This window comes from Callorhinus ursinus, unplaced genomic scaffold (genome assembly GCF_003265705.2).
Source record: "Callorhinus ursinus isolate GAN/ISIS: 27379988/994484 unplaced genomic scaffold, GSC_fseal_2.0 scaffold24, whole genome shotgun sequence".
Taxonomy (NCBI): Eukaryota; Metazoa; Chordata; class Mammalia; order Carnivora; family Otariidae; genus Callorhinus; species Callorhinus ursinus.
Window position 1 is genome coordinate 1536782 of NW_027397086.1, and position 25436 is coordinate 1562217.

The 25436-nt window shown below is 56.5% G+C and overlaps 1 protein-coding gene and 1 long non-coding RNA gene across 5 annotated transcripts; one reads left to right on the top strand and one right to left on the bottom strand.

The window, feature by feature from the left end:
* The first annotated feature begins 3295 nt into the window (after window positions 1-3295).
* On the top strand, window positions 3296-18264 carry FAM78A (family with sequence similarity 78 member A). 3 transcript variants are annotated; one of them, XR_003211457.2, is made up of 3 exons: window positions 3296-3618; window positions 15038-16132; window positions 16258-18264. XR_003211457.2 is itself a non-coding variant. In XM_025887944.2 (2 exons), the coding sequence occupies exons 1-2, from the start codon at window positions 3296-3298 to the stop codon at window positions 15564-15566; spliced, it is 852 nt and encodes a 283-aa protein (XP_025743729.1). In that variant the 3' UTR covers window positions 15567-18264. The 3 variants fall into 3 exon arrangements, 2 of the variants coding, with proteins under 2 accessions (XP_025743729.1, XP_073761697.1); XM_025887944.2 differs by having other exon boundaries at window positions 15038-18264; XM_073905596.1 differs by lacking the exon at window positions 3296-3618 and adding an exon at window positions 8110-8904 and having other exon boundaries at window positions 15038-18264.
* LOC112836323 (uncharacterized) lies at window positions 18231-24492 on the bottom strand. 2 transcript variants are annotated; one of them, XR_012382157.1, is made up of 3 exons: window positions 20235-24478; window positions 19236-19441; window positions 18231-18976 (listed from the first exon to the last, which is right to left on the bottom strand). It is a non-coding gene; the product is annotated as an uncharacterized lncRNA (long non-coding RNA). The 2 variants fall into 2 exon arrangements; XR_003211458.2 differs by having other exon boundaries at window positions 19236-24492.
* Window positions 24493-25436: the final 944 nt, after the last annotated feature.

Sequence of the window (25436 nt, forward strand, 5' to 3'; positions counted from 1 at the left end):
CACCCATGTTCTTGTCACCAGGCTGGCATCTGTGACTTCGGGGAACACCCTGGCCAGTGGGGGCTGCTTTGTTCCAGGCACTGGGGGTGATGGGGGTTGGGAGATGAGACAGACATCCCCACAAGTTAATATCTTACCTACATAGAAACTGAATAGCATAATAATTATCCGAAGGCAAAGCAGGTGTTGAAGGCCATAGTGAGACCCAGAAGGGCAGAATGCTTTGGGGGAGCCATGACTTGACAGCAGGGAGAGGCCACCTTGGGTTAAGAGGCCAGGGAAGTCTTCTTTGTGGGAATGGACATTTACACGGGGTCCCTGGGAGACATGTGCTGTCTGGGCTTCTACTGTGCAGCAGAAAATAGGTCATGAGGGCCACCCTCCCTTCGTCTCAGTCAGCAGGACTAGAGATAAGGTACCTGTGGCCTAAGCTGGTGTTGGCATGCGACGGACCCCTTGACCTGGCTGGTCATCCCTCCCTCTCCAGCTTCTGCCCTCACTGGCACTCAAGAGGCTCTAGCTGGAGAGTGGCCGGACCACCTGCTCCCCAGCGGGCTGTGGGTACCTTTGGAAGTCAGAGTCATGGGGCTGGGGCAGGGGCAGAGCTCGGCTCTAATGTGGCTGCCAGGTTTTCTGATGTCACAAACCACCTGGTCTTTCCCTGGGGGAGGAAATTGCAAGGTGCGGTGGGGCTATTGGCTTGAGGCAGCTGAGAGAGGTTCACAGGGCTGTCCAGGGTCAAACCCTCCTTGAACCTCGGCACTCAGACTTCTGGGGTCCCAGTATCAGCTGGGACACCTGCCAGGGTGGGGCCTCAGGCAAGTCTCTGGGGTCTCCCAGCTTTGAATTCCTGCTCTGTGAAGTACCCGTAATAGACCTCCCTCCACAGGGTGTGGCTGATGGCAGATGAAAATGATGAAGCTTGTGCAGCACTTATCACAGTTGGGGCCCAACAGGCCTGACCACCTGTCAGGGTGCCAAGAAGCTCAGTCCCAGGAACACTTTCCCCAGACTTCTCTCCCCCACCCCAAGCTTCCCAGCCCTGGGACCTCCCAAGACCCCTGCACTGTTTCCACCCAGCCATGGCCTCAGGAATACCAGGACCGTGCAACCCTCCTCCCCAGAGAGGCTGCCCAGTTGAAAGGGCAGAGGAGCCCACCTGGACCCGAGACAGAAAGCCGCGAACTACACTACCCAGAATTCCCGGGGCTAGCCCGAAAGGAAATGTCGTTTATGCAAGGAGAGGCTCAGCTCCCCACAAGCTGCAGAGGGAAAGAGAGGGGGGGAGCCGGGGAGAGGATTAGCAAGGGGAGGGCGGGTTGTGTGCTCGGAGCGAGGGTGGAGAGCAGGGCGGGCGGCGAGGAGGAGGCGGCGCCCGCCGCCGCCGCCGCCGCCGCCGCCGCCGCCGCCTGCGGACCTGCATCCCCGCGGGGCTGGCGAGCGGGCGGCGGTCCCTGCGCGCGCTGCGCTCCGGCCGGCGGCTGCGGGCGGACGCGGGGCCAGGCCGGCGCAGGGGCTGAGTTTCTGCAAAGTTTGACCTGGTTGCCTTTCCGATGCTGCAGCAGAGCGAGGCAGCGCCGGGCGCGCCAGGCGGCTGCGGCGCAGCGGCGGGGCTGAGCGGCGACAGCACGCTCACAATGATCATAAAATAAAGCGGGCGCGCGGGGTGGGGGCGAGAGAGCCCCGAGCCTCACCCCTCCGCCCCCGGCCACCCCCCGGCAGTCCCGGGCTAGGAGGAGGTGGGGGCCGGGGGCGCCCCCGGCCGCCCCGGACCCCAGTAGAGCCAAAGGACACTGTCCGGGGGAGGGAGGGACGCCCCGCGGACGTACCCGCGGCGGGGGTCAGGGGCGTCCGGAGAGGGCGGCGGCCGGGGCACGCGGAGCTGCCCGAGGGGCAGGTGAGTCGGTGGCACCGCCCGGGTGGGGGCGTGCGCGCCAAAGTTCCCTGGCGGCAGCGAGCGCGCCCGACGCGCGGGGGACCCAGGGCCGCTCGGGGCTGGTGAGGGTGGGGACAGAGGCGACAGGCGCGGCGGGACTGGGGCACTGCTCCCTCCGGGGTCAGGGGATCCCGGCCCGGGAAGGGGCGCACGCCCGATCATACCGGCCTGCGGGGTGACACTGCGCCCCCAGGGGGCCGGAGGGGCCCGGCCGGGAAAGGGGCGCCGGCGCTGGCGGCGAGGCGGTGGGGACAGTGCCAGGGCCGGCAAGTCCACGCGGCCCACTGCAGTGCCAGCCGGTCGCCCCCCCCAACCCACGCCCCCCCCGGGTCGGGAGGGTGTCAGCGGAGATGTCACGGGCCGCGATTTTCCCCGGTGGGGCGCGGTCGAGCCGCCGCCACTGGCGGGGCGGGGGGGTTGGGGGGGGGGGGCGCCGCCTCCGGGGAGACCGCCCAGAGCTGCGCCGTCAGCTCCGCAGCCCGCGCGCCCCGCGCACACGCGTCGCCGCCTCGCGCGCCCCCCCGCAGCAAAGTTCGGCTCAACTTTGAGGCGGGCCTTGACGCCCTGTCCCTTCCACCCCCCCCACCAGGTCCTCGGCGGCCGCGGCGAGCCAGGCGGCGGCCCGAGAGCAACCCCGGAGCCCCGCGCGGCGGCGGGCGGCGGGCGGCGACAGCGACAGCAGCGGGGGAACGCGGCGCGCCCGCGTGGGGGCGTCGGCCCGCGCCCGCGAGTGGGCGCCGACGGGGACCCGCGCCGCGCCGCCCTCCTTCGGGACCCCGCGGGCGGCCGGAGCCGGCGCTCGCCTCCTGGAAGCCGCGGGTCGGCGCTCGCCCCCGAGGGCGCCCCAGCCTCCGCGGTCGAACAGAAACTGCTCTTCCATTGATTGGGCCCCGTTGGGCGAGCGGCCGGTGCGTGTGCCCCGAGCGAACGCGTGCGGAAGGCAGAAGGGCAGGAAGTCGGACTTCTGCAGTGAGGGTGGCGGCACCGCGCAGGGGACGAGCCTTCCACATTTATGTGTCTGCCGGCCTTCGCCTTCTTCGCCCTAGGACTTCAGAAGCGTCTCCGAGCTGCGTTCCCCGCGTGGGAGGCACGGAAGGGCTGGATGTCTGAACAACATGATTATCCATTAACCTCCAAACTTTCCTTTTTTTAACCCAAAGAATATCGGTGATTTTTGTCCACTGCTAGCAGAAGAAGAGAGAACCCGGGGCTCTTGAAATGCAGCAAAATCCTTATTTATAAACAGGCCCAAGAGAGTGATATGCAAACCCCCTGTACTCAGTGAATTTTCTATCCTATGGATATCAGTCTTGAGATTTGAGATTGTCTGCACTGGGTCCGGCAGCCTCCATCCTTTCAATGCCCAGTCTCCTCTGGGACTGCTGGCCTTCCCTGGAGATCAGAGCGGTCCTGTGTGCCATGGGCTGTATTCAGAGCATCGGGGGCAAAGCCAGAGTCTTCCGGGAAGGTATCACGGTGATTGATGTGAAAGCCTCTATCGACCCCATCCCCACCAGCATCGATGAGTCCTCCAGCGTGGTGCTCCGCTACCGGACACCCCACTTCCGTGCCTCGGCCCAGGTGGTCATGCCACCCATCCCCAAGAAAGAGACCTGGATTGTCGGCTGGATTCAGGCGTGCAGCCATATGGAGTTCTACAACCAGTACGGGGAGCAGGGCATGTGAGTACTGCCCACCCCGCAAATGTTGGGGGGCTGCTCAGGGTGGGGAGCGTGAGGGCTAGGGGGCCAGAGGGGAAGCTTTAGGCAGGTACGGAAGTGGCCTCTGAGTCCTTCTTCTTGGCCAGGTGATCTCCTCAAGGGTTTGCCTGTTGATTCAGATTGGGGTCATGGCTCTGGGACCTTCCCTCCCTCTGTCACTGGCCCCTGGGGGTCCTGTGTCCTTCCCTGCAAGAGGCCGAGAATGTGGAGGCGCGTTCCACCAGGTGCCTCTTTGGCAAATTTGACAAGCGTGCTGTGCTGGGGCCATTAGAGAGGCTGAGGCTTGGCCCCCCCAGGCTCGGGCCTCCCTGGGACGCACCCGTGGCCGATACTCAGGAGGAGAATGGGGCCCTCGGTTGCCTCCATGGTTATTTGTACAGTGCTTTGTGCTGGGCTTGAACTTGTGTCTGCGGCATTATCAGAGGCACATGAGGACCTGGGGGAATGCTTTGCTGTTCCTACGGTGTTTTGTTAGAGAGGATAGCTAGTTCTAGAGACCTGGTGTGTTTCACGGAGTAGCGTGTTTCTCTCTCCAAGGCAGAAGGCCGCTGCATGGAGACATCCAGTGTCAGTGTCCAGAAGGTTCCAGAGGGGCCCTAACAGCTGAGAGGAGCCCACTGGCCTCTTCTTTCCAGCCTGGTCTCCAGAATGTTCCCAGGACAATGCACATCTTGGTGCAGGACACGGGGGACCTGTGTCTTCTTTCCTGCTATGTTCTCTGGCCCCAGAGATGGTCATCCCCGGTCTGGAAAGAGTAGTGATAGAAAGGAAAGCCACTTTGCTTTCAGGGCCGCCCTCAGATAGGGTAGCGAAAAGAGCTCGGTCAGAGCACGAGGTGCCCTCGGAGGGAGCTAGGCAGGCCCTGAGGGCAGCCTCCCACCCTGTGCACCCTGCTTCCCGGTTCTGCAAGTGAGAAGCAGAACAGGGGGTTCCCTGGGAGTTGGACCTTTTCGCTGATTTCAGAACATTCTGCCCCCCGCCCCCGAAATGAGAGGGGCTGAGGAGGGGGCGGAGGGTGGCAGGACCCTGGATCTTGTCGCTTCTCCACTTAACAGTTCCAGGGGCGCCTCTGAAGTTGTAAGGGAAACAAGAGGAAGGTGGTAAAGCGTAAAAGGGGGGTGTAACCAGGATCACCCCACGGAGGTGCGTGGGTGGCCTGTCCCTCTGTCAACCTGATGTCTGTACCCAAAGGCTTTTGATTCTCAAAAGTGGCTGTTAACCCAGGTGGGGGCAACTTTCCATGGCAAGAAGGAAAACATGATTCTTAGTTATTCGGTGTGGACTGTCCTAGGAAGCCCTAAGCCAGAAGCCTTTTGGGACTTTGTAAAGGATCCAGGATAACTGACAAGACACAAAGGTTTTTCTAGGGGTTTTAGGTGAAGCCTGTCTTCTTCCCTGGAAGCGGAGGGAAAGGCAGAGAGTCTCGCAGAATGTGGAAAGATAGAGTGCCTGGAGGAAGGAAGTGGGGGAGAGCCAGGGGCGCTGAGTTGAGACAGACACAGTGCTGTGCTGTGGGGAGAGGCAGGCCCGGCTGGGGCCTCTGCTTCCCGGTCTGTGCCCCGGGGGCTGGAAGCCTCCCTGTGGTGGCTCTGTGTCCTTTCAGGCACTATGGCTGGAGGCAGACCTGAGGCCGGAGACCCGAGATGACTTTCCCTTGCAGCGCCAGTCCTTGCTTCCTGGTTAGAGGCATCCGGTGCACACCTAGGTTGCAGTCGAGCGGACCTGGGCCTGAGTCCAGGCTCTGCCACTTTCCAGGGTGTGACCTTAGGCACTCTGGCCCTCGGTTTCCTTGTCTGCAGACAGGGCCAGTCACAGCCCTTGCCTCCTGGCTTACTGCGAGAATTATGGGAGGTGACATTTGTCAAGCGGTTGGCACTGCGCCAAGCCCAGGGTTGTTGTCTTTGACGTTGTTTACTGTGACCATCCATCTCTCAGCCAGGGGCTTGAGCCCTGGTGTCTGTGAGGACCTGAGAACCGCGGCCGAGACTGCAGAATTCGGATACATGCAAACTTCTCCTGGTCCCGAAGTTTCTCTAGAGCACGGGTCTCCGTCTTTTACACAGCGCCCACTCCCTGCCTTTTAAAAAATTTAAAAATAGTGCAAGTCACAGATGATTTGCGTTTTCAGAGGTTGAAGGCCATTTTCTTTGCTCTCCATTTGCTTCCCTTTGTTTCCTCCCCCACCCTGGGGTACCTCTTACAGCATGGGGGGCCCTGTGTCCCCTACACCCATTCTTCCTGGGGCCCCCAGCTGGGGCAGGAGCAGCCCCAGGCGGAGGGCAGAGCCTGAGGCTCCCTGGCAGGGGGGTGGGCCGTGTGCAGCAACCCCTCCTGGGCTCAGCACGGGGGCAGAACAGCCGACCACCCTGGCTCTGGGGCCCTGGCCGGTCACCTGGTGCCATGTGTCAGCTGTCAGGGGGCATAGGGAAAGAAGTCCCCGCAGGCGCCTTTGAGGGCCCAGTGAGGGGACAGTTCTAGGTGACCACCCTGTGGCTGCGCCGCTGAGTTGGAAGCAGCTCCACTTAGTACTCATCGGCCAAATCGTATTAAAAAGTGGAATTATCAGAGAGTGTGGCTCCTCTGAGCCGTGGGCAGAGCTCCGTATTCGACCGGCGCCCTCTGGGAATGCGAAGGGCTCGTTTGGAGAAAGCCTGATGTCTACTCCTTCTTGAGTGTAAATGGAAGCATTTTAGGTGCGATCCTCTCAAAGCCAAACGATGCTTTTCGTTTTTTTGAGCCCCGCGACATGACAGAAAGCGAGGGGCTTTCAGGTGGGACTGAGCAGAGACCACGGGGCAGGACACAGCTGCCCCCGTCCCGTGCACCTTGGGATGGGGGAGCAGCATCCCTAGACTCTGCCCACTTGGTGCCAGGAGCATTCCGCCCCTGCCTGGACCACCAAACTGTCTCCAGACATGGCCTGATGTCCCCGGGGGGGGTGCAGAATAGCCCCTGACTGAGAACCACTGGACGAGACCCTCACGATTAGAATAATTAAAATGAAACCCACGCCCTGGGCCTTCGTGGCCCGGGCAGAGGGCAGCTAGGTGGCAGGGGTTAAGGTTAGGGCTTCTCTCCTTTACAAACGGGCTTGTATTCAAAATATTAATTCCAAACACTTCACCGAAACCCATAATACCCCTGCACATTATCCCTGCTTAAAATTAATCTCTAATCCAGGAGAACTTTCTAGCATGACATCCTGGTTTGAACTGTTTGAAACAACCATCGTGCACGCCACCTCAGTAATACCCTGACTCCTCCAGAGGAGAGCTGCAAAATGGTGAGTCTCTCCGTGCCAGCTTCACAGGATTCTATATGGTTTTCGACCAACCCACATTGCTTTAAAAGCCACCCCCCCTCCAAACTGTTGGAGACACCTGCCTCCACAACCCCATCCTCCACGATTCCTCAACCGCCACCTGTCAGCTGGCATAGCCTTCGAAGTGACAAGTCACAATTTCTAGCCTGTGTGGGAGACGCTTCATGTTGTTCCTAGCTTGCCCTCCTCTGGGGCCCCCAGGGAGGCAGGGGCATGGCTGGGGCCAAGGCCAGGGCTAGTTTGGGGTGAAGGGGAGAGAAGAGCTTAAGAGAGAGGGTCTCTGTGGGTGGACGGTGCAACTCCCCACGCCCTAGTCCAGCCAGGTGTGGATCCCAACTCCTGCCCTGCGCTGGAGCTGCGAACTTGGGGCCGGTCTCTTAACCCTTCCGAGCCTCTCTGTTCCCATCTATGACATGGGGAGAACGGTCCTTTCTTTTCCTGGGTGGTTGTGAGGATTAAACGAGATGAGGCACGATAAGAGCTCAGCACAGTGCCCGGTGCATTCCACGCACTTGATCCGTGGCCCCGACAATGGCAGAGCGCTACTACGAGTTCATCGTTAGTCCTGCAATGCCTGGTGGGGTCAGCAGAAAGATTGCTGTGGTAGTGCTGCGCTCTCTTCTGGGCTGGGTTTCGCAGGCCCGCCTGCAGCGTGAGAGCCGTGAGTGAGGAGACCTGCAAGGAAGGGTCTTTCCAGCCAGAAGTGCGGTGACACCTGCCGTCAGGACCGTGGGAGGCTGGTGGGCAGGGGCCAGGCAGGGGTGGAGGGACTGAGGCTTCAGGCGGAGGGATGTGCACAGCTGCCCCGGCTCCCCTTCCTCCCTTGTGTCCCCAGGACCTCATGGGGTCCTCATTTTATGCTGGGGAAGCCGCCTCTGAGACCTGAGACCCCTTGCCCAAGGGGGCTTGCTCTGCTCCGGTGGGGGACCATGTGGCCTCTTCCTGCTGTGAGGGCCTGCACAGAACAATCGAGGACGAAGCTTCCTCTCTGGGACCGGAAGGCGGCCTCCCCCATCTGCTGGGCCCTGGCAGAGGCGAAGGTGGCGTGGGTGGGAGAGGGAAGTCCTTGTTTCCAGGCTTTGGGGTGGGAGGAAGTGGGGGGGGAGTGCCTGGCCCAAAGAGAGCTCCCCATGGACCGGCCCTAGCCAAGCGACGACTCCAACCCTCACCTTCTGAGTGCCCAGTGCCGCAAACAAAAGCTGGCTGTGCTCGGAGACGTGCAAGGAGGGACATGACCGCCACAGTGATCAGGGAAATAACAGATTAAATCCTGAGATCCTCTGTTGTTCGCTGACCAGATCTGGGCAGAAATGAAACTGATCACTAATGCCCCGGGTGGGGGTGGGGGGAAGTGGCCAGCCTCACCCGTGGTTGGAGGGGGCACGATGTAGGCAGCTTCTAGAAGGTGAGTTTGGCTGGATCTATGACAATTTCACACAATCCTGCCCTTCAGTGCTGTTCCGCTTGTGGAGTTTGTCTTACAGAGACTTGGAGCACCTGGCCCGGTGCCTGACATATAGTAGGCGGACAAAAAAAAAATCTCCTGACCAAAAAAAAAAAGGAAAAAGAATTGCCTAATGCATGAACGGAAGAGCCAGGGTATAAGGATGTAGGTATGAGGTTGGAAACTCCAGCACTGTTCGTAACTGCAAAGCGCCGGGAGCAGCTCGGGCGCCCATCAGTGGGGCGGGGAATTACGGTCTGTGTACGGTGCGGGAGATGCGGAGGCCGCCACTACCGACGAGGCAGAGCCAGAGGTGCAGCCTCGGGAGAGAATGATCCTCGTGTTGCATTTTGTTACGAAGTTGTAAAATATGTAGGGTAGAAACCCAGTTTTGTTAAAAAGAAAACACTGTCAGTGGGAACATGTACTGCGTGTCTGTGCAGAGAAAGGTCTAGAAGGATGTTTACCAAAGTGTAATGTGGTGAGTAACCTCAGCGAGGTGGGGGAAGGCATGGAAGATGCGGCTTTTGTTTCTCACTTTATACTCTTCTCTACAGCTTTTTTTTTTTTTTTTAAGAAAAGCACCGCTTTTGGGGCACCTGGGTGGCTCAGTCGTTAAGCGTCTGCCTCTGGCTCAGGTCATGATCTCGGGGTCCTGGGATTGAGCCCCGTGTCAGGCTCCCTGCTCAGTGGGAAGCCTGCTTCTCCCTGTCCCTCTCCCCCTGCTGCTCCCCCTGCTTGTGCACGCTCACTCTCAAATAAATAAAATCTTAAAAAAAAAAAAAAAAAGTAAAGCACAGCTTTTATAAAGCAGAGCTTTTATAACTAAAAACTCAAATTAGACAGGCACTGTTGTTGGTTCTTTCCGGGGGACCCGGGACTGTGGCCTGGACAAAGAAAAAGGCTGGGCCCCGGAAGGAGTGGGGTTTTTGTTTGGGGGAAACCCTGGGAGCAGGCAGGGAGGGGGGACACCCCCAGACCCTCCCTCGGAGAGCAGGCACCTGGTGGGAAGGGCCAGCCCTGTGGGCGGCCTCACGGGGCAGAAGTTGGGAAACTGGGCTCCTGGTTGCAAACTTTTACTGATTTAAACTCTTTGCAAATTGTGCAAACCATGAAATGTGTAAAACTGGGGGTGGGGGAAGATAAGACCTAAGTGTCCATGTGACCCATCTGAGGCCCCGAGACCAGCATGGGCAGAAAAGCCTTGGTGTGGGTGGCCCTCTTTGTCCTCAAGCCTCAAATCCTTGTCTGTAAGCGAGTTACTCAGAGCATCCGACGGGCATCAGTTGTGGGATGTGAAATAATATTTAAGTGATCTTGGTTAAGCCTAAGTATAATTTGAATTTTAAGCAGCATATTTATTTTAATGTATGTCGGGGAAAAAATATATCTAGCCTACCCAACATGTTATTTCAGTGTGTTTCTTGGGAAAAACTGAATGTAGTTTTTAAAAAACGATTGATTTGGGGCACCTGGGTGGCTCAGTCGTTAAACGTCTGCCTTCAGCTCAGGTCATGGTCCCGGGGTCCTGGGATCGAGCCCCGCATCGGGCTCCCTGCTCAGTGGGAAGCCTGCTTCTCCTTCTCCCACTCCCCCTGCTTGTGTTCCCTCTCTCGCTGTCTCTCCCTCTCTGTCAAAAAATAAATGAAGTCTTTAAAAAAAATAAAAAAATAAAAAATGATTGATTTTAAGAAAATAATTTAGGTGAATAATAATACAGGAGATATGTAGACAGGATCGAAATGAACAGAGATGTAAAGCTTGGAAGCTCTGCTCTGAGGCTCGGTGGGCTGAGCCAGTCCGGCTCTGGGGTCCAGAACTCAAAATGCAATCAGAGCCCTAGGAGAGGCAGGGAGCCCCAGGGGTGCAAGGGGCCATCCATGCTGGGGAGAGAAGCCAGGCCCAGGCTCACTGCCCCTGCCCAGCACGGACCAGGGCTCTTCCTAGAGCCACGGGGAGGGTTGGGCTTCTGTCTTCCAAGGTCACACAAGGAGCAGGTCCCACCTTCCCTCCCAAGGTGCTGCCCTGGGCATCCCGGGGTTCGTTCACCTTCCACTGAGAGGGCTTGGCCCTGGGCCAGTCCTGGGTGATGCTTCCCAGCCCCCATGGTTGCCCCTCAGCACAGCCTCCACCCCTCCTCAGTCTCAAGGGAAGGCTTTTCTTTTCCTTCCTTCCTTCCTTCCTTTCTTTTTTTAAAGATTTATTTATTTGAGAGAGAGAGAGAAAACGCATACATGAGGGGTGGAGGGGAGCAAAGGCAGAGGCGGAGAGAATCCCAAGCAGACTCCCTGCTGAGCGCAGAGCCTGACACGGGGCTTGATCCCAGGACCCTGAGATCATGACCTGAGCTGAAACCAAGGGTCAGATGCTTAACTGACTGAGCCACACAGGAGGACCCAGGGAAGGCCTTTCTCTAACCCCTGCAGGCTTACATTCTCGGTCAGTCATGGTGCTCAGAGCTTGTGTGTGAATGCCCATGTGCGTGTGTGCATGTGTTGGGCAAGCCTGTGTGTGTGTACGCGTGTGCGTATATGCCTGCATACGTGTGTATGCCTGTATGTGCACGTGTTGAGTGAGGGTCTGTTGGCAGCTGTGGGTCCTGGCCCGGTGGCCTTGTGGTTGAGTCACCTTGAGCTAGGCCTCTCCTGTCTCCACGCCTCTGCCATCAAACGTGCCCCCAGTCTTGGCCCCAGGGTAGTTGAGGAGAAGCACTGCGCGGACGTGTATACACGGGGTACCCGGCACACGCGATGTGCTTGGGGAACGACTGCTGTTACTGGTGTCGTCGCGGGGTCGCCATGTGCTGGGAGGGGCTATTTCAGGGGCACTGGCTCTAGGTGAGACAGCGCACAAACAGGAGCAGCTTGGGGCGCTCTAACCTCATTAAGGAGACCCCCTTATGGGGCCCAGGCCCTGAAGGAGAGACTGGGCAGGCTGCCCACTGTCACTGATCCAGGCCGCCAACACTCATTTTGCCTGATTCCAGGCCAGGCCCGGCACCAGGACAGATCCTGGAGGCCCGGCTCCTGCCCTCTAGAGATCATCAGCAAACGATGCCATGATTATTTAATCAGCCATGTGCATGTGCCAGGAAGCAGCAGCAGGAGGACGGAGTGGCGTCGGATGTGGGGTAGGGTCAGGGTGGGCTTCCCTGGGGGGATCCGGAGCTGAGGCATGAGTAGCCCTGGCTGGCACAGGAAGAGGAGGGGCATGGCCCCTTAGAGGAACTGAGAGTGACTAGTGGGTCTGGAGCCTGGGGAGGGTGTGTACGTGTGTGCACCCCAGCATGAGGGGTCCTTAGCTTCGATTGCGTCGGCTTTAAGGGCCATGAGGAGTCATGGCAGGTTTAACAGGGTTGGAGGCAGGGATGGTGGTAACAGATTTGTGTTTTTAAAAGATCACTTGGGCTTCTGGGGAATATTGAAGGAGGCAGGAGTAGAGGGTGGGAGACCTGGGCAGAGGTGCTGGCCAGGGTGAAGGCAAAGAGAAGGGGGGCATCTAGAGGTGAAAAGGAGAGTCAAGGATGGTGCCAGGTGCCCAGAGGGTGCAGGTGCTCTGCAAACACTGATGTTGGGTGCTCTGCAAATGTTTGGTGAGTGGATGACGGATGGGGACTGCCGCAGGAAAAGGGGTGTGAGGCAGGCTGAGGAGTCCGATTCAGACGTGATGCGAGGGGATCCCAGAGCATTCTGAGGTCCAGCTTCGAGCCTGGACTGGCCTGCTGTCCTTTGGATTCTCACACTTAAGAGGACAAGGGCAGGAGTGTGACAGGCGGCCCGTGGCAGCAGGGCGGTTTCCGGGGTGTGCAGACCGCAGGGGCGCACTGGGCCCACGCTCTGGAGGGCCTCTCACATGGTTCAGTGCTCTGCTGTTGCCATGTTGAAATTCTTCATTTTTGAACAGGTGATCTTGAGTTTTTGCTTTGCACTGGGTCCCACAAGTTCTTTAGCTGGTCATGCCCTGAAGACCAGCAGAAGCCAGTGAACACCTCCAGGGGGTAGACGCAAGGGAGACCAGTGTCTTCTGCTCGCATGTGCGAAGGTGAACACAGACGCGTCTGCACTTACGCACAAAATGCCTCTACTCCCAACCGACCCATTGGCCGAGCACTTGTGTCCGTGCGCAGTCCTGGGAGGCTAGCTCACCCCTTGCAGTGGCCTCTGTGTACCAGAGCCTACCTATAGCATCTCTGTCGTGCAGAAAGGAGAAGTTTCAGTATGTGCAGGGCTTGGGTCCCAGCTCACCCCTCCATGCCGTGGAGCAAAGGACTGACGGTCTGCCTTGAAGTCCAAGGTCATTCCAGAGCAAACAGGGAATCTTAGAGGAGGCAGTGACTGTGTGCAATCCACTCCCTTCCGAACATGTATCGTCCAAAAACTGTTAACTGGGGTCAAAAAAGCTTCAGGTCAGTCAGGGCCGGCATACCTCTAAATGCCTCCCTCAGATGGTTTCCGGGAGCTTCCATGTATTGCCATTTATATTAACGAATTTAATCATCACAAAAACCTTGCGAGGTGGGTAGAATTATCCGCAGTTAACTGATGAGAAAACAGAGGATTGGAGATTTGTGACTCAATCAGTAGCTGGACTGGGGCTGGATCCAGGCTGGTCTGTGTCCCCTGTAAGTTGTGCCCCTACCCGAGTTCCTTCCCACCCCCTTGACCAGGGGGAGGGGCAGGGCCTAGGACCCCAGGGAGCAGAGGCAGCCTGTGCTGGCCTGTGATGATTTGAAGGCAGATGCCCTGGGACCTGGTTCTGAGTAATATCCCACATGAGACACGGCTGTCTGCCAGCTCATGGGGACCGTCACCTGTCTGTGACTGAGCCAAGGCTCAGGCATTTGGGGGCTGGGGGAGGGAAGCAAACCTGAAGCTGGGAGAGAGGGGCCATTCTGGTGCTGAGTTCCATTACCTTAAAACAAGCCGCTCTTAGGCAGTGAAGGGGGGCCATGGAAGAGCAAAGTTCCTTTTGCAAGTTTACTTTCTGCCTTTTTATTATAATTACTATTATTATTATTATTATTATTATTATTATTTTTAAGTAGGCTCCACGGGGAGCCCGACTTGGGGCTTGAACACATGACCCTGAGATCAAGACCTAACCTGAGGTCAAGAGTCAGATACTTAACTGACTGAGCCGCGCAGGTGCCCTATTTTCTGCCTTTGGAAAAAAACCTTTTGCAAGTGGGTATAGCCACTGTGAGAGGACAGAGTGGGTGCCTTCCGGGCGCCTGGGCACAGGTGGGGCAGAGGCACGGGCTTCTGATAAATCCAGGACGGGGACCCTAAACTCCTTCTCTGGCCCACAGTGCCCACCTGCAAGGGGAGCCGGATCAGCAGGCTCATGCCTGCTACCACCCACCCGTGGCTGCTGTGGCCTGGTGGCTCTCGGGGACTGGTGGCGACTTCAGAAATGGGAGGTCGTCTGAGCTGTTGCTCCAGTTCCCTGGGACTTTGATGGGCACAGGGCCCCAGGCAGGAGGTGGCCTAGTAGGCAGGTGTTACCCTAATTTGTGACTTTTTCAATGGAATAAACATAGAACAGAAAGGAAATAAACAGGAAAAGTAGCAACGTCGCATTCCTAGTCATCCCTCCCAGAGCGTCCCCAAATTTGCTAACTGCTGACATCAAATGATGCATTTGGGTAGAGGAGTGCATCTTTTTATAGTGATAAGATACGCCTAACGAAATTGACCATTTTTACCGTTTTTGAGTTCAGTGGCATTAAGTACATCCACATCGTTGTGCATCTGTTTCCAGAACTTTTCCATCTTCTCTGCCCGGAACTCTGCACCCGTGAAACACTGACTCCCCATCTCCCCCCTCCCCCAGCAATCACTGCTCCACTTTCTGTTTCTATGAATTTGACCACACTGGGGACCTCCTCTACGTGGAATCATATAGCATTTATCCTTTTGTGTCTGACTTATTTTACTCAGCATGATGTCTTCAGGGTTTATCCATGTGGTAGTATATTGCAACATTTCCTTCCTTTTTAAGGCTGAATAATATTCCCATTGTGTGGCTAGACCGCATTTTGTTTCTTGATTCTCCCGCCGATGGACACGTGGGTTTCTTCCATGTTTTGGCCATTGTGAATGATGCTGCTGTGAACAGGAGTGCATCCTGTAAGGTACTATAGTCTGGAGGGTACTGCTGGCTTACGCCGTTGTGAGAATTCTGGGTGCAGAGCGTCCTGAGCTTTGGTATTACAGGTGCTCAGGTGGAAACAGCACCGGATGAACTCAGGCTGCCTGGAAAAGCTCCCCTGGCCCCGGCTTCACTGTCTTTATCTGTCTGGTGGGATGGACATGATTGTTGATGAGTGTCCAAGGAGGGGGGGCTCCCTGGCTGCCGCTGTGCCCCCAGCCACATGGGAGACAGGCTGGTGTCCTCTTCTGTCCGAGAGCTATTACTATACTAACAGTAGTGATGACTGATTTGAGATGAGGCAGGAGAACAGGACGTGGCTTTGAAGGGGGCTGCGTCTGGGGGAGCCCAGATGGGACGGTGGATGTCTGTGGATTGTCTGCCCCTACCCACCCCCAGAGGGGGGGTGGTGGAATGCAGCCTCGTGGGTGGCTGATTGAGTAAACTGGCCTTCCTGTCCTCAGGTCCAGCTGGGAGCTCCCGGACCTCCAGGAAGGCAAGATCGAGGCCATCAGTGACTCAGACGGGGTGAACTACCCCTGGTATGGCAACACCACAGAGACGTGCACTATTGTGGGTCCCACCAAGAGAGACTCCAAGTTCATCATCAGCATGAACGACAACTTCTATCCCAGTGTCACGTGGGCCGTGCCCGTCAGTGAGAGCAACGTGGCCAAGCTGACCAACATCTACCGGGACCAGAGCTTCACCACGTGGCTGGTGGCCACCAACACCTCGACCAATGACATGATCATTTTGCAGACGCTGCACTGGCGGATGCAGCTCAGCATCGAGGTGAACCCCAACCGGCCCCTGGGCCAGCGCGCCAGGCTGCGGGAGCCCATCGCCCAGGACCAGCCCAAAATCCTGAGCAAGAACGAGCCGATACCGCCCAGCGCCCTGGTCAAGCCCAATGCCAACGACGCTCAGGTCCTCATGTGGCGGCCCAAGTACGGGCAGCCGCTGGTGGTGATCCCACCCAAGCACCGGTAACAGCCAGGGTGCCCTGCTAGGCTAGACTCAAATAATAACACTGCTCCAACAACACCCACACGGACTCTTCAGTCATTCAGCAAAATACAACCACTCTACCTTCTCGAGCGGGCGGATCTCACTGTGCAAATGCCCCGGGATGGCCTCCCCCAGCCCTCTTGGCACCTGCTTCCTTTCGGGGAGGGGGAGGCCCGGCCGGGACACCCAACCCCCCATGCCCCCTTCACCTTGGGTCTCCTTTTCTGGCAATTCCAGTCATTCACTTGCAAGACTCCCTGAAACAACTGCTTTTTCAGTTCTTCTTCTTCTTCTTCTTTTTTTTTTAAACACCTCTTTAAGAGGTTCTGGGCGGGAGGAGGCGGGGCTGGCTATGACCCTGACTGGCAGCCGCTGCTGATTTGTGAGTGGCGGCCCCCCACGGCAGCTCCCCTCGTCCTCCCTCACACGGCCTTACGTAGACTCGCTTTGCCAAACTTTTGCCTTAAGCTGAATTTAAAGGAAAAAGCCCAAAACAGACAAAGAAAGCAGGATCTCTTTTCTACCGGACTGTTCATCTTCTGCTAGAGGTGAGGGAGGGGGCAGGGCCAGGGAGGAGAGAGGGGCACCTGAGCCCTCCTCCCGGCGGTCTTGAGAGAGGGGCAGGGGACAGATTTAGACCTAAAACCAGCTGCTCATTCTTTCGTTTCAGCAGAAACGAAACCAGAAACCAGACCGACCACCTAAAGAGCTCCTTCTCTCAGGCTCGGTGGAAGCCCCTCTTCCCCATACGTGCGGAGAAGGTACCTCTGCGCTCCCACGGGGTGGATCTGCTGGGGCCGCTTCTCTCCTCTCTCTTCTGGCAGCCTTACCTTGCCTGGGGCGGATCTGGGAGGAGTGGGGGCTGAGCCCCGGGATTCTCAGATTCTTACCATCTCAGTCCTCAGCACCCAGCCACAGATGGCTCCACAGGCACATCTCACTATTGTGCGTCTTTTTCCTTTTCTGTCCACACTGGCCCCAAGAGCCTGGAGGGCCAGCCACCTTGAGCCAGATTTAGTTCCAAGGTAAGAGAGGCAGGCAACCTCCTTCCTGGCTCCTTCTCAGGAGATGCCCCCCCTACCCTGTGCCAGGCGCTCTGGGAGAAGCTACAGACAGCTCTGGGCACCAGTGTTGGGGGTGGGAGCAAGCTGCCAGGGGGGCACCCAAGGATAGGTGGTCCTGGATCTGGGGAGGCCGGGGAGGCCATCAGCAGATGCCCCCTGCTGCTTATCCTCCAGGAAGCAAACCAGGGCCTCTGGCTGGTGGGGGTGACATGGGGCCATGGTTGACAGGCATTGGGGCCGCTCTGGAGGCTGGTCGGGACAGTGTGGCCAGTCTGGAGGGCCACCATCCCTCAGGGCCTGGGCCCTCCAGAGCCCAAGGATGGTCCTGAGCGACCCCAAGCTTTACTTAGTAATGTCTGCCTTGAAGGCTGCTTGCAGGAGCTATGGGGGACACCCCACGGAAGCCCCCTTTCTCAAGCTTGCCAACCCCCACAGCTACTTCACCTGGCCCTGCATTCAAACTAATAATACCCAAGCACAGAAAACCATCAGAAAAGAAAATTCATTTCTGCTGCAGATGAGCCACTTGTTAGAAGTCCCAGTGACAGCGTGGGAGGATGTGGGTCACCTTGCTCTTGTACTTACTCCAGGGGTGCTTAATGTCCTGTCCGTCACCCACGCCCCGCTCCTGACAGCGGGCCCTCAGCTATCCTGGGACAACTGGACCGGAACATGCCTGTGGTACCAACACTTGCGTGCTGCTTGGGGAACCCCTTTGTCAGGCCCAGGACCTTCCCCCTGGAAACTGCCTGTTCCCCTCAGTGTGTACGGAGACCCTGTCACCCCGAGAGGCCAGAGAGCCTCGAGTGAGGGGGACGATGGGTCCCAGCTCTACCTCTGGGGAAGGGCCAGGGAGGGTCCAGGCTGACGGCGTCCTGCTGCCGTGGACAGGACCTGGCCTCCTAACGGAGCGGCCCTTCTCTGCACTCAGGTCTTTCTTGCACTAAAAAAAAAAAGAGGAATGGCCCTGGGCGAGGGGTCAGGGAGCTGGAGTTCGGGTTCTGGGCTGGGTCATCATGAAGGGATGCTCACTGTGCGATGGGGTGGGAGCAGGAGAGGACAACATGGAGTGGTCCTGAGCTGTTGGGGGCGGAGTCCCCCAAACACGCACCGGCTGAGCGTGAGCAAGCTCTCACCAGGGACCAGCGCTGTGCCCACTGGGAGGGAGCGAACCTGCTCTGGCTGCCTCCCCCAGCCTGCCGCATGTCTGGGCCCCAGCTCGCCTTGCTCCCTGACTCACCTTGTCCCTCCGGCCCCCCTTTCTCTCTGTCGCTCCTGGCCTTTCTGAAGACGGGGCTGGGAAGACCCTGGAGAGGCCACAGGTCCGGCCAAGGACACTGGGCTTCACTTGGGTCTGGTCCCTGGGCCTCCTCCCTGTCAGGAGCACAGACCCCAGGCTTCTCACCTGGGTCCCCAATCCCTCTGGTGTCCCCCTCCCCTGGTGTGGACACACTCCTCCAGCAATAAGGACCATTCGTGGTCGTGGAGAGTACTGTGAAAACAAACCAATGCACTTACCAGGAGGCACAAGACTCTTGAAGAACATGTAAAATTCACCTTTTTAAAAAAGAACCAACAAATATTCACAAAGAGAAATAAAATGTAATTTTAAAGTAGGCCTGGCTAGGATCTGGATGTTTCTGAAGTGTTTTCTGAAGTGGTGGTTCATTTTGGGGTCGATGGTGTTCTGGCCACGGGAGTGAGCATACTTGGAGGTGGGCCACTTTGTTCACACATCCTCTGCTGTCTGCAGCCCTGGGACCTCAAGTCCCCGCCCAGAGTGCCCCGGCTGGTGCCCTGTGTGGAGGCAGGACCTGGGGGCAGCTTGGTTTTTTGGCAAACAGTAGAAACCCACATGATGGGGAGTTAGTGTTCAGATGCCCACGGGCCTGCAAACCTGTCTTCACACGGAGAAACAGCTGCCGGGACGGTGTCAGTCCAGAACATGGCTCTGTGCCCTGCCCTCAGTCAGCTGCCGACGAAAGCGAAAGGGGGTGGCGTGGAGTCATGGCCCTCGTTGTAAATGCTTTCTTCTAATTAGAACTTTCTTATGAAAGGATGGGAGGTGGGTGTGGGCTCTGAAGGTGGACTGTGGAGTCAAGGCAACTTGCATGAGTTTGGGTAAGACACTGAGCCCCTCTGAGCCCCCTTTACCTTGTATGGAAAGTCGGGATTCTCCGAGTCGTTGCCTTCTAGCTGACGTGGTGAACACACGCTGGTCTACTTGGTTTCCAGGTGTTAACAACCCGGGTGTTCTTAGGGTCCCCATTTCACAGATGAGGAAACTAGAGGACAGCAGAAGTCGAGAAGCTGCTCAAGGCCATGCATCTGGGAAGAGGCAGAGTCAATCAGAGTTTGAACCCTGGCCCTGGAGCCCAAACCCTTACCACTGCATACCCTCAATCCTGGCGTATTGCTACAGAGCATTGTTTGGTGCTCAATAAATATCAGTGACTGTTAAGAAGGCCCTGTGCCTCTGCTCCATCCATCCTGGGCTCCCGGGCAGGAAATGCCTTTCTCCCTGCTCCCCCGACCCCCCCGCCGCCCCCGGAAGGTTTTGTGCAGCCGTCAGTCCTCTGATACCCACAGTGAGTCCAGCCTGTTCCCTTTGGTGGGAGGGCTGCCCGGTTGGCTGCAGACCACGGGCTCATCCTCCAGGGGTGCCAGCAGCCTCTTGGCGTTGCCACGGAGGACAAGGGACCCCGTTCACTGTGGGCATCGGGAATTGGTTTTCTTCTCTGGGTTTTCCGCATTGTAACAACCCAACGGCATTCTGCATCCTGTCTCCTGGGTCTGAGACACCAAAGCAGGAAATTGCATAACAGGCTCTGCTGGCCGCCCTCCACCCAGATGGCTTATGGGTGGTACAGTTCACTGTGGTGGTTTGGCTTTTGGTTGTGGTGTCGGCTCCCAAGCTCTGCCTATGAGAGAGCATGGGGTGTGTGTGCGTGCCTGCGTGCGTGTGTGTGTGTGTGTGCACACGTGCACTTGTGGACAACAGGGGTGCCGGTCTAGCCAGCGGCGGGACAAAGCCAGGGTTGCTCAGCCATTTGGGCCTTCCGGCCGACGCGGCTGACGACGCGCAGATGGTGGCGCGCACTGGGGGGTGGGGAACGTTCCAGAGGGGAATGCGCCAGGAGGGTGGCCATGAATGAAGAGGGTTCCAAGTGGCATTTAGTCACAGTGGAAGCCCTCCTGCCTCTCAAGCTGATAGCAGGTTAAATTTAGAAGTCCCAGACTGGGATGAGACACAGACACCAGACTCGAGCCAGCTGTCGCAAGGTCCCCTGCTGGAGCGGGGCCTGGGAGAGCCAGCTGTCAGGGCCGGGCCAGGCCCGCCTGCCCCACAATGCCGGAGAGAAGCAGGAGCGCTGTGACTCTACACACAGACTGACTGTCGCCTCTGGAGAGAGTCCAGCCTCTGGACTCGGGCTCCCTGCCGGTGAGGTCTTGAGCCCACAGAGGAAACCCCACTTGTTGTTGGGCCAAGAGCGGGACAGCTCAGAGGGAACCACAGAAAGGCCATGGCTGGAGGCACTCTCAGACCCCAGGGGACATTTCTATCGGCCCACATGTGCTATCTCACCTCCGGCTTGATTTCTCTCTCGGTCATCATCTGTCGTGCCCGGCTGTCCCCACAGACACTGTTTCGCACCTGGCTGGGGTCTGGGCATTGGATTAGGGCAAATATTGGAGGTAGCAACAGGTTACTGTGCACACATACCATCCAAACAGACCCACCCCAAATCCTTAGCCCACCACTCAGCCCCGCAACAACACACATGCAGAGCGCATGCTCTGGTGCTGGAGGGCCCTTCCTGCCACCGCCGAGCACATACGAGTGTAGAAGGGGAACTTTCAGAGTTGAGGAAACTGGCCCTCAGAAGGGGCTGCAGGACCTGCTGGAGGTCACTCGGCTGGGAAGTTGCAGAACTGGGAGGGTTTCAAACAGCCGTCTGGTGACCTTGCTGGGTCACTGCTCATTTGGCTACACCACCCCCGGCCTCTCCACACTCCAGTTCTACCAGACTGCCCATCCCTGCTCTTCTGCGGACTGCCGCGCAGAAGGCCCCTGGCGTGGGGCTGAACGTGACTCATCACAGGCCCGCTGACCCAGGAAGATGAAAAGTATTAAATGCAAGAAAACACATCTGAGCGAATGAGCTGCATCTCTGCACTCGGGTCCAGAGAGGCCAACCCGTGCTGCTGACAGGGGTCCAGGCAGGTCCTTCCCCACTGCTCTGTGTGGACTGGAAGGCGGGACGGATTCATTCCTCTACCGGCCTGAGCCCAATATAGCTTTAAGGGCCACTGCCCTGCTTCATCGTTTATGGTCCCTTTTTTAATCAGACAGATGATGGGCGGCGGCGCTGGGTGTTTACGGCAAGTGAGACACAGTTAGAAACCCTGCGCTATTCTTGGCTGCCACTTGTCTTGGTGAATGAGGTCGGTGAGGGAGGTCGGCTGGTTGCCTGACCTCACATGCCTGAGTTTCCTGATTGGCAAGCTGGGACACGCACACCTAGCTCGCCCTCCTGTCAGGGCCCAGCAATGTGCGGCAGCTGTGAACCCTGCCCAAGGGGCTGCCTGAGGATGACCATACCAGACTGGGGCTTCCACAGGAGACCAGAGACACCCTTCCTTCAAAATGGCAACACCCAGACCACAGGCCTTGATTATTCGGGATCCTTAGACTCTCACCCAATGCATACTGGGTGCCAGCCAGCCAGCCAGACAAGAGGGTTTCAGTGTTGTTTCCACGGCTTATCGAGTTAGAGTTCACATGTCAAACAGCTCACCCATTTAAAGTGTACCATCCATTGGCGTTTCGTGTATACACAGAGTTTGCAGCCAGTACCCCGACTTTGGAATGTTCACATACCTCAAAGGGAAACCCTGTACCTGTTAGGTATCATCGTCCCCAACGCCCCAGCCCCAAGCCACCGCCGATCTCCCTTCTGTCTCCATCCATGTCCCTACTTGGGACATTTCGTGTGAATGGAGTCACACCACATGTGCTCGCCTGTGCCTGGCTCCTTCCCCTCAGCATGGCGTTTTCAGGGTTCCCCTGTGTCGTGGCGTGCATTGGCACCTCCTTTTCAACAGATGTACTTCTGACCATCTCCTGTGTGTGAGGCCTTTGCCAGGTGCTGGAAAAGCAGCGGCTTGGAGCTTACCATCCCCAGGAGAAAGTGGTCTGTGACGATGAGTCTGCAGGGGGCCGACTGGAGGGTCAGAAGGGGGGACCAGGAGGATGGCTGGCTTCTGGGCACACAGTAGGTATGAGGGAAATTTGACCTATTAATGCTGGTAAGCCCCTGAGAATCAGTTTCCTCATCTGCAAGATGGGGCTATGGTGTTCTCTCAGGGAAGGAGGACTTGGGATTGGCAAGCATGGCCCTTAGCCCAGGGCCACAGGTGTTAGCTGTTATTGACCTTGTAACCGGATGTTAAAAAGATTTTTTTCTGTCTCCTGCTGGATGTGCCAAGGGACCGAGGAGCACTTTGGCCTGCCTTGGTCCAATCCCTGCTCAGGCATGTAAGCGAACGGTGGCAGGGGTGCGGAGGGGAGGCTGGAGAAAGGCCGCCCTACGGAGGGCTGTTCATGCACTGAGCATTCTTCAGGGGTGGCTGCTTCACTCCAGCCCCTGCCCGAGCTGACAGTCTGTGCCAGCCCAGCTCTCTGCCCACCAGGTGCTTAAGGCTCAGTGAACATTCACCACCACCTCTCCCGTTGGAAACGATCCCGAAGAGCTTAGAGGCATGGTCCCGCATCAACGCTGGCTCCTTGGCTCGGCGGTTCACTCTGAGCACCGTCAGGGTCCTTAGCTGAGAATGTGGATGGTCTATTACTCATCGTGACTTGTGATAACATAATCACAGAACTGACCTTCGTAACCACGTTTAAGCGTGCCATTCATACGCATTGTGCAACCACCACCACCCTCCGTCTCTGGAACTTTGTCATCTTGCACTGTGGAGACTCTACCCTCACCAAACAGCTTCTTCCCTCTCCCCAGTGCCCCGGCGGATGCCTTTCCACTTTCTGTCTCTGGATGTGATGACTCCAGGGACCTCCTATCAGTGGAATCACAACTTGTCTTCTTGTGACTGCTTTACTTCACAGCGCATCAGGCCCTCAAGGTTCATCCATAGCGTAGCATGTGTCAGGATGTGCTTCCTTTTCAAGGCTGGCTACGACTCTCAAGGCATTTCTGTCTGGGGCCGTGGGTCTCAAGACGACCCAGAGGCCTCCTGGGATTACAGCCTAGCCCCCGCTGCTCACAGTGAGTCATCATACACCAGCAGATTATGGAGCTGTGCGAGTAAGTCCACATGTGGTTCATTTTGGAAGACTTCCCTCCCAACTGGTTAAAATAATGAAATTCCAAGTGCTTGAAGAGGGAAACTTTTCTCATCTGGAAAATTCACTTATCTGGAAAATGCTCTTTTCCATAAAATGTTATTTCTGTGCATGAATAGGGAGGCAGGAGGAGGAGGAATCATTTTGGGAAGTGCTGTAGGGCGGCTGGACTTGAGGGTGAGCTTCAAGAAGGTCCTTTACTGTATCCTCGGGGGCAGGTGTAAACTCGGGCTTCCCCAGTCCTAATCTGGACGTGGCACCTCCCAAGATGTGGTGCGGACAAGAGGGGAACCCAGAGGCTGCGGCCACGGTGCTCCCCGTTGGCCACCAGTTGATGTCCTCATCATGAGTTACTGGCAGAGGCACCTGCCCTGATGTTCAGTGATCACTTGGTGAGGCTGCAGATCTGGCTGTCAGCCATGGAAAACGAGCTGTCTTGGGACACCTGGGTGGCTCAGTCGTTAAGTGTCTGCCTTCAGCTCAGGTCATGATCCCAGGGTCCTGGGATCAAGTCCCGCATCAGGCTCCTTGCTCAGCAGGGAGCCTGCTTCTCCCTCTGCCTGCAGCTCCACCTGCTTGTACCTTTGCTCACTCTCTCTTGCTCACTCTCTCTAACAAATAAATAAATAAAAATCTAAAAAAAAAAAAAAGAAAACGAGCTCTCTTAGGGACTTCTTCTGGAACCTCTGATCAGGGAGGAGTTCTGCACTGCAGGGCCTCAGAGAATACGCCGGGCAGCCGGTGAGGTCTGAGCACCAGGCACCAGCCTTTCGTTGCAGAGCATGGACTGAGCCACTAACACAGCACTTCGGGTGTTGCTATGTGTGAGGCAAAGGGATTTCCCTGTGAGCAGCCCGCCATTTCCTGTGAAGGTTAGCGGAGGGAGGCTGGCACGGCCTCTGCAGCTGTCCTCTTGACAGACAGCACCACACCACAGTGATTCTGCTGCATGGACCTGTTCCATCTCCTTCTGATGCATGAAGAGAATCCAACCCCCGGCTCCCAACAGGAAGCTGCTGATCCTATAGGAATGATGGGTGTGAGAAATAGCAGTGGGATTGGCATAACCGGTGGTTGGATGGCCAGGGAGCCCAGAAAACTCTGAATCCTGCCCACTTCCTTTGTAGCCGGGGGCAGGGAGGTGTCCTGAAATCCAGCCTGAGAACCCAGAGAACTGAATCCTGCAGAAAATCTCCCCCGAACTGCCTCTTCACCTTTGTCAACAATTAATCATATAGGTGTGGATCTATTTCTGGACTTCCTGTTTTGCATAACTTGATCTCTTTATCTTGACACCAATTTCACGTGGTCCTAAATATTGTAGCTTTATAGTAAGTCCTCCAACTTTGCTTTTCATTCTTTGAGGTTGTTTTGGCTGTTACAGGTCCTTTGCATTTCCATATGAAATTTAGAATCAGCTACAAAAAAAAACAAAAGATCATGTTATCTGTGAATGAAGTTTAATTTCTTCCTTTCTAATCTGGATGCTTTTTTTTTAATTTAATTTTATTTTTTTTAAAGATTTTTATTTATTTATTGAGAGAGAGAGAGAGAATGGTAGAGAGAGAGCATGAGAGGGAGGAAGGTCAGAGGGAGAAGCAGACTCCCTGCTGAGCTGGGAGCCTGGTGCGGGACTCGATCCTGGGACTCCAGGATCATGACCTGAGCCGAAGGCAGTCGCTTAACCAACTGAGCCACCCAGGCACCCTGGATGCCTTTTTAAAAAAAGATTTTATTTATTTATTTGACAGAGAGAGACACAGCCAGAGAGGGAACACAAGCAGGGGGAGCAGGAGAGGGAGAAGCAGGCTTCCCGCTGAACAGGGAGCCCGACGTGGGGCTCGAACCCGGGACCCTGAGATCACGGCCTGAGTCAAAGGCAGATGCTTAACTGACTGAGCTATGGAAACGCCCATCTGGGTGCCTTTTGTTCCTTTTTCTTGCCTTGGCATATTGGCTAGGTCTTCCTATGCGGTGTTGGATATAGACAGAAGCAGTGAGAGTGGCCATTCTTGCCTTGCTCCTCATCTAGCATTCTTTCACCATTACATGTGATGGTAACAGTAGGATCTTCCTAGATGCTCCTTATCAGGCCAAGGAAGTTCCTTTCCACTTCTGCTTTGCTCAGAGTTTGTCAGGAACAACACTGGATTTTATCAAATGCCTTTTCTGTATCTATCGAGATGATCATGTGTGGGTTTTTTTTTTTAATTTTTTACTCTGTTAATGTAGTGAATTGTATTGATTGATTTTCAAATGTTAAACCAACCTTGAGTTGCTAGAATAAATCCTACTCGGTCATTATGCATATCCTTTTTATATAGTATTGGATCGGATGACTAAACTTTTAAGAATTCTTACATCTAGGGGCACCTGGGTGGCTCAGTCAGTTAAGCGTCCGACTTGTTTTTTTAAAGATTTTAG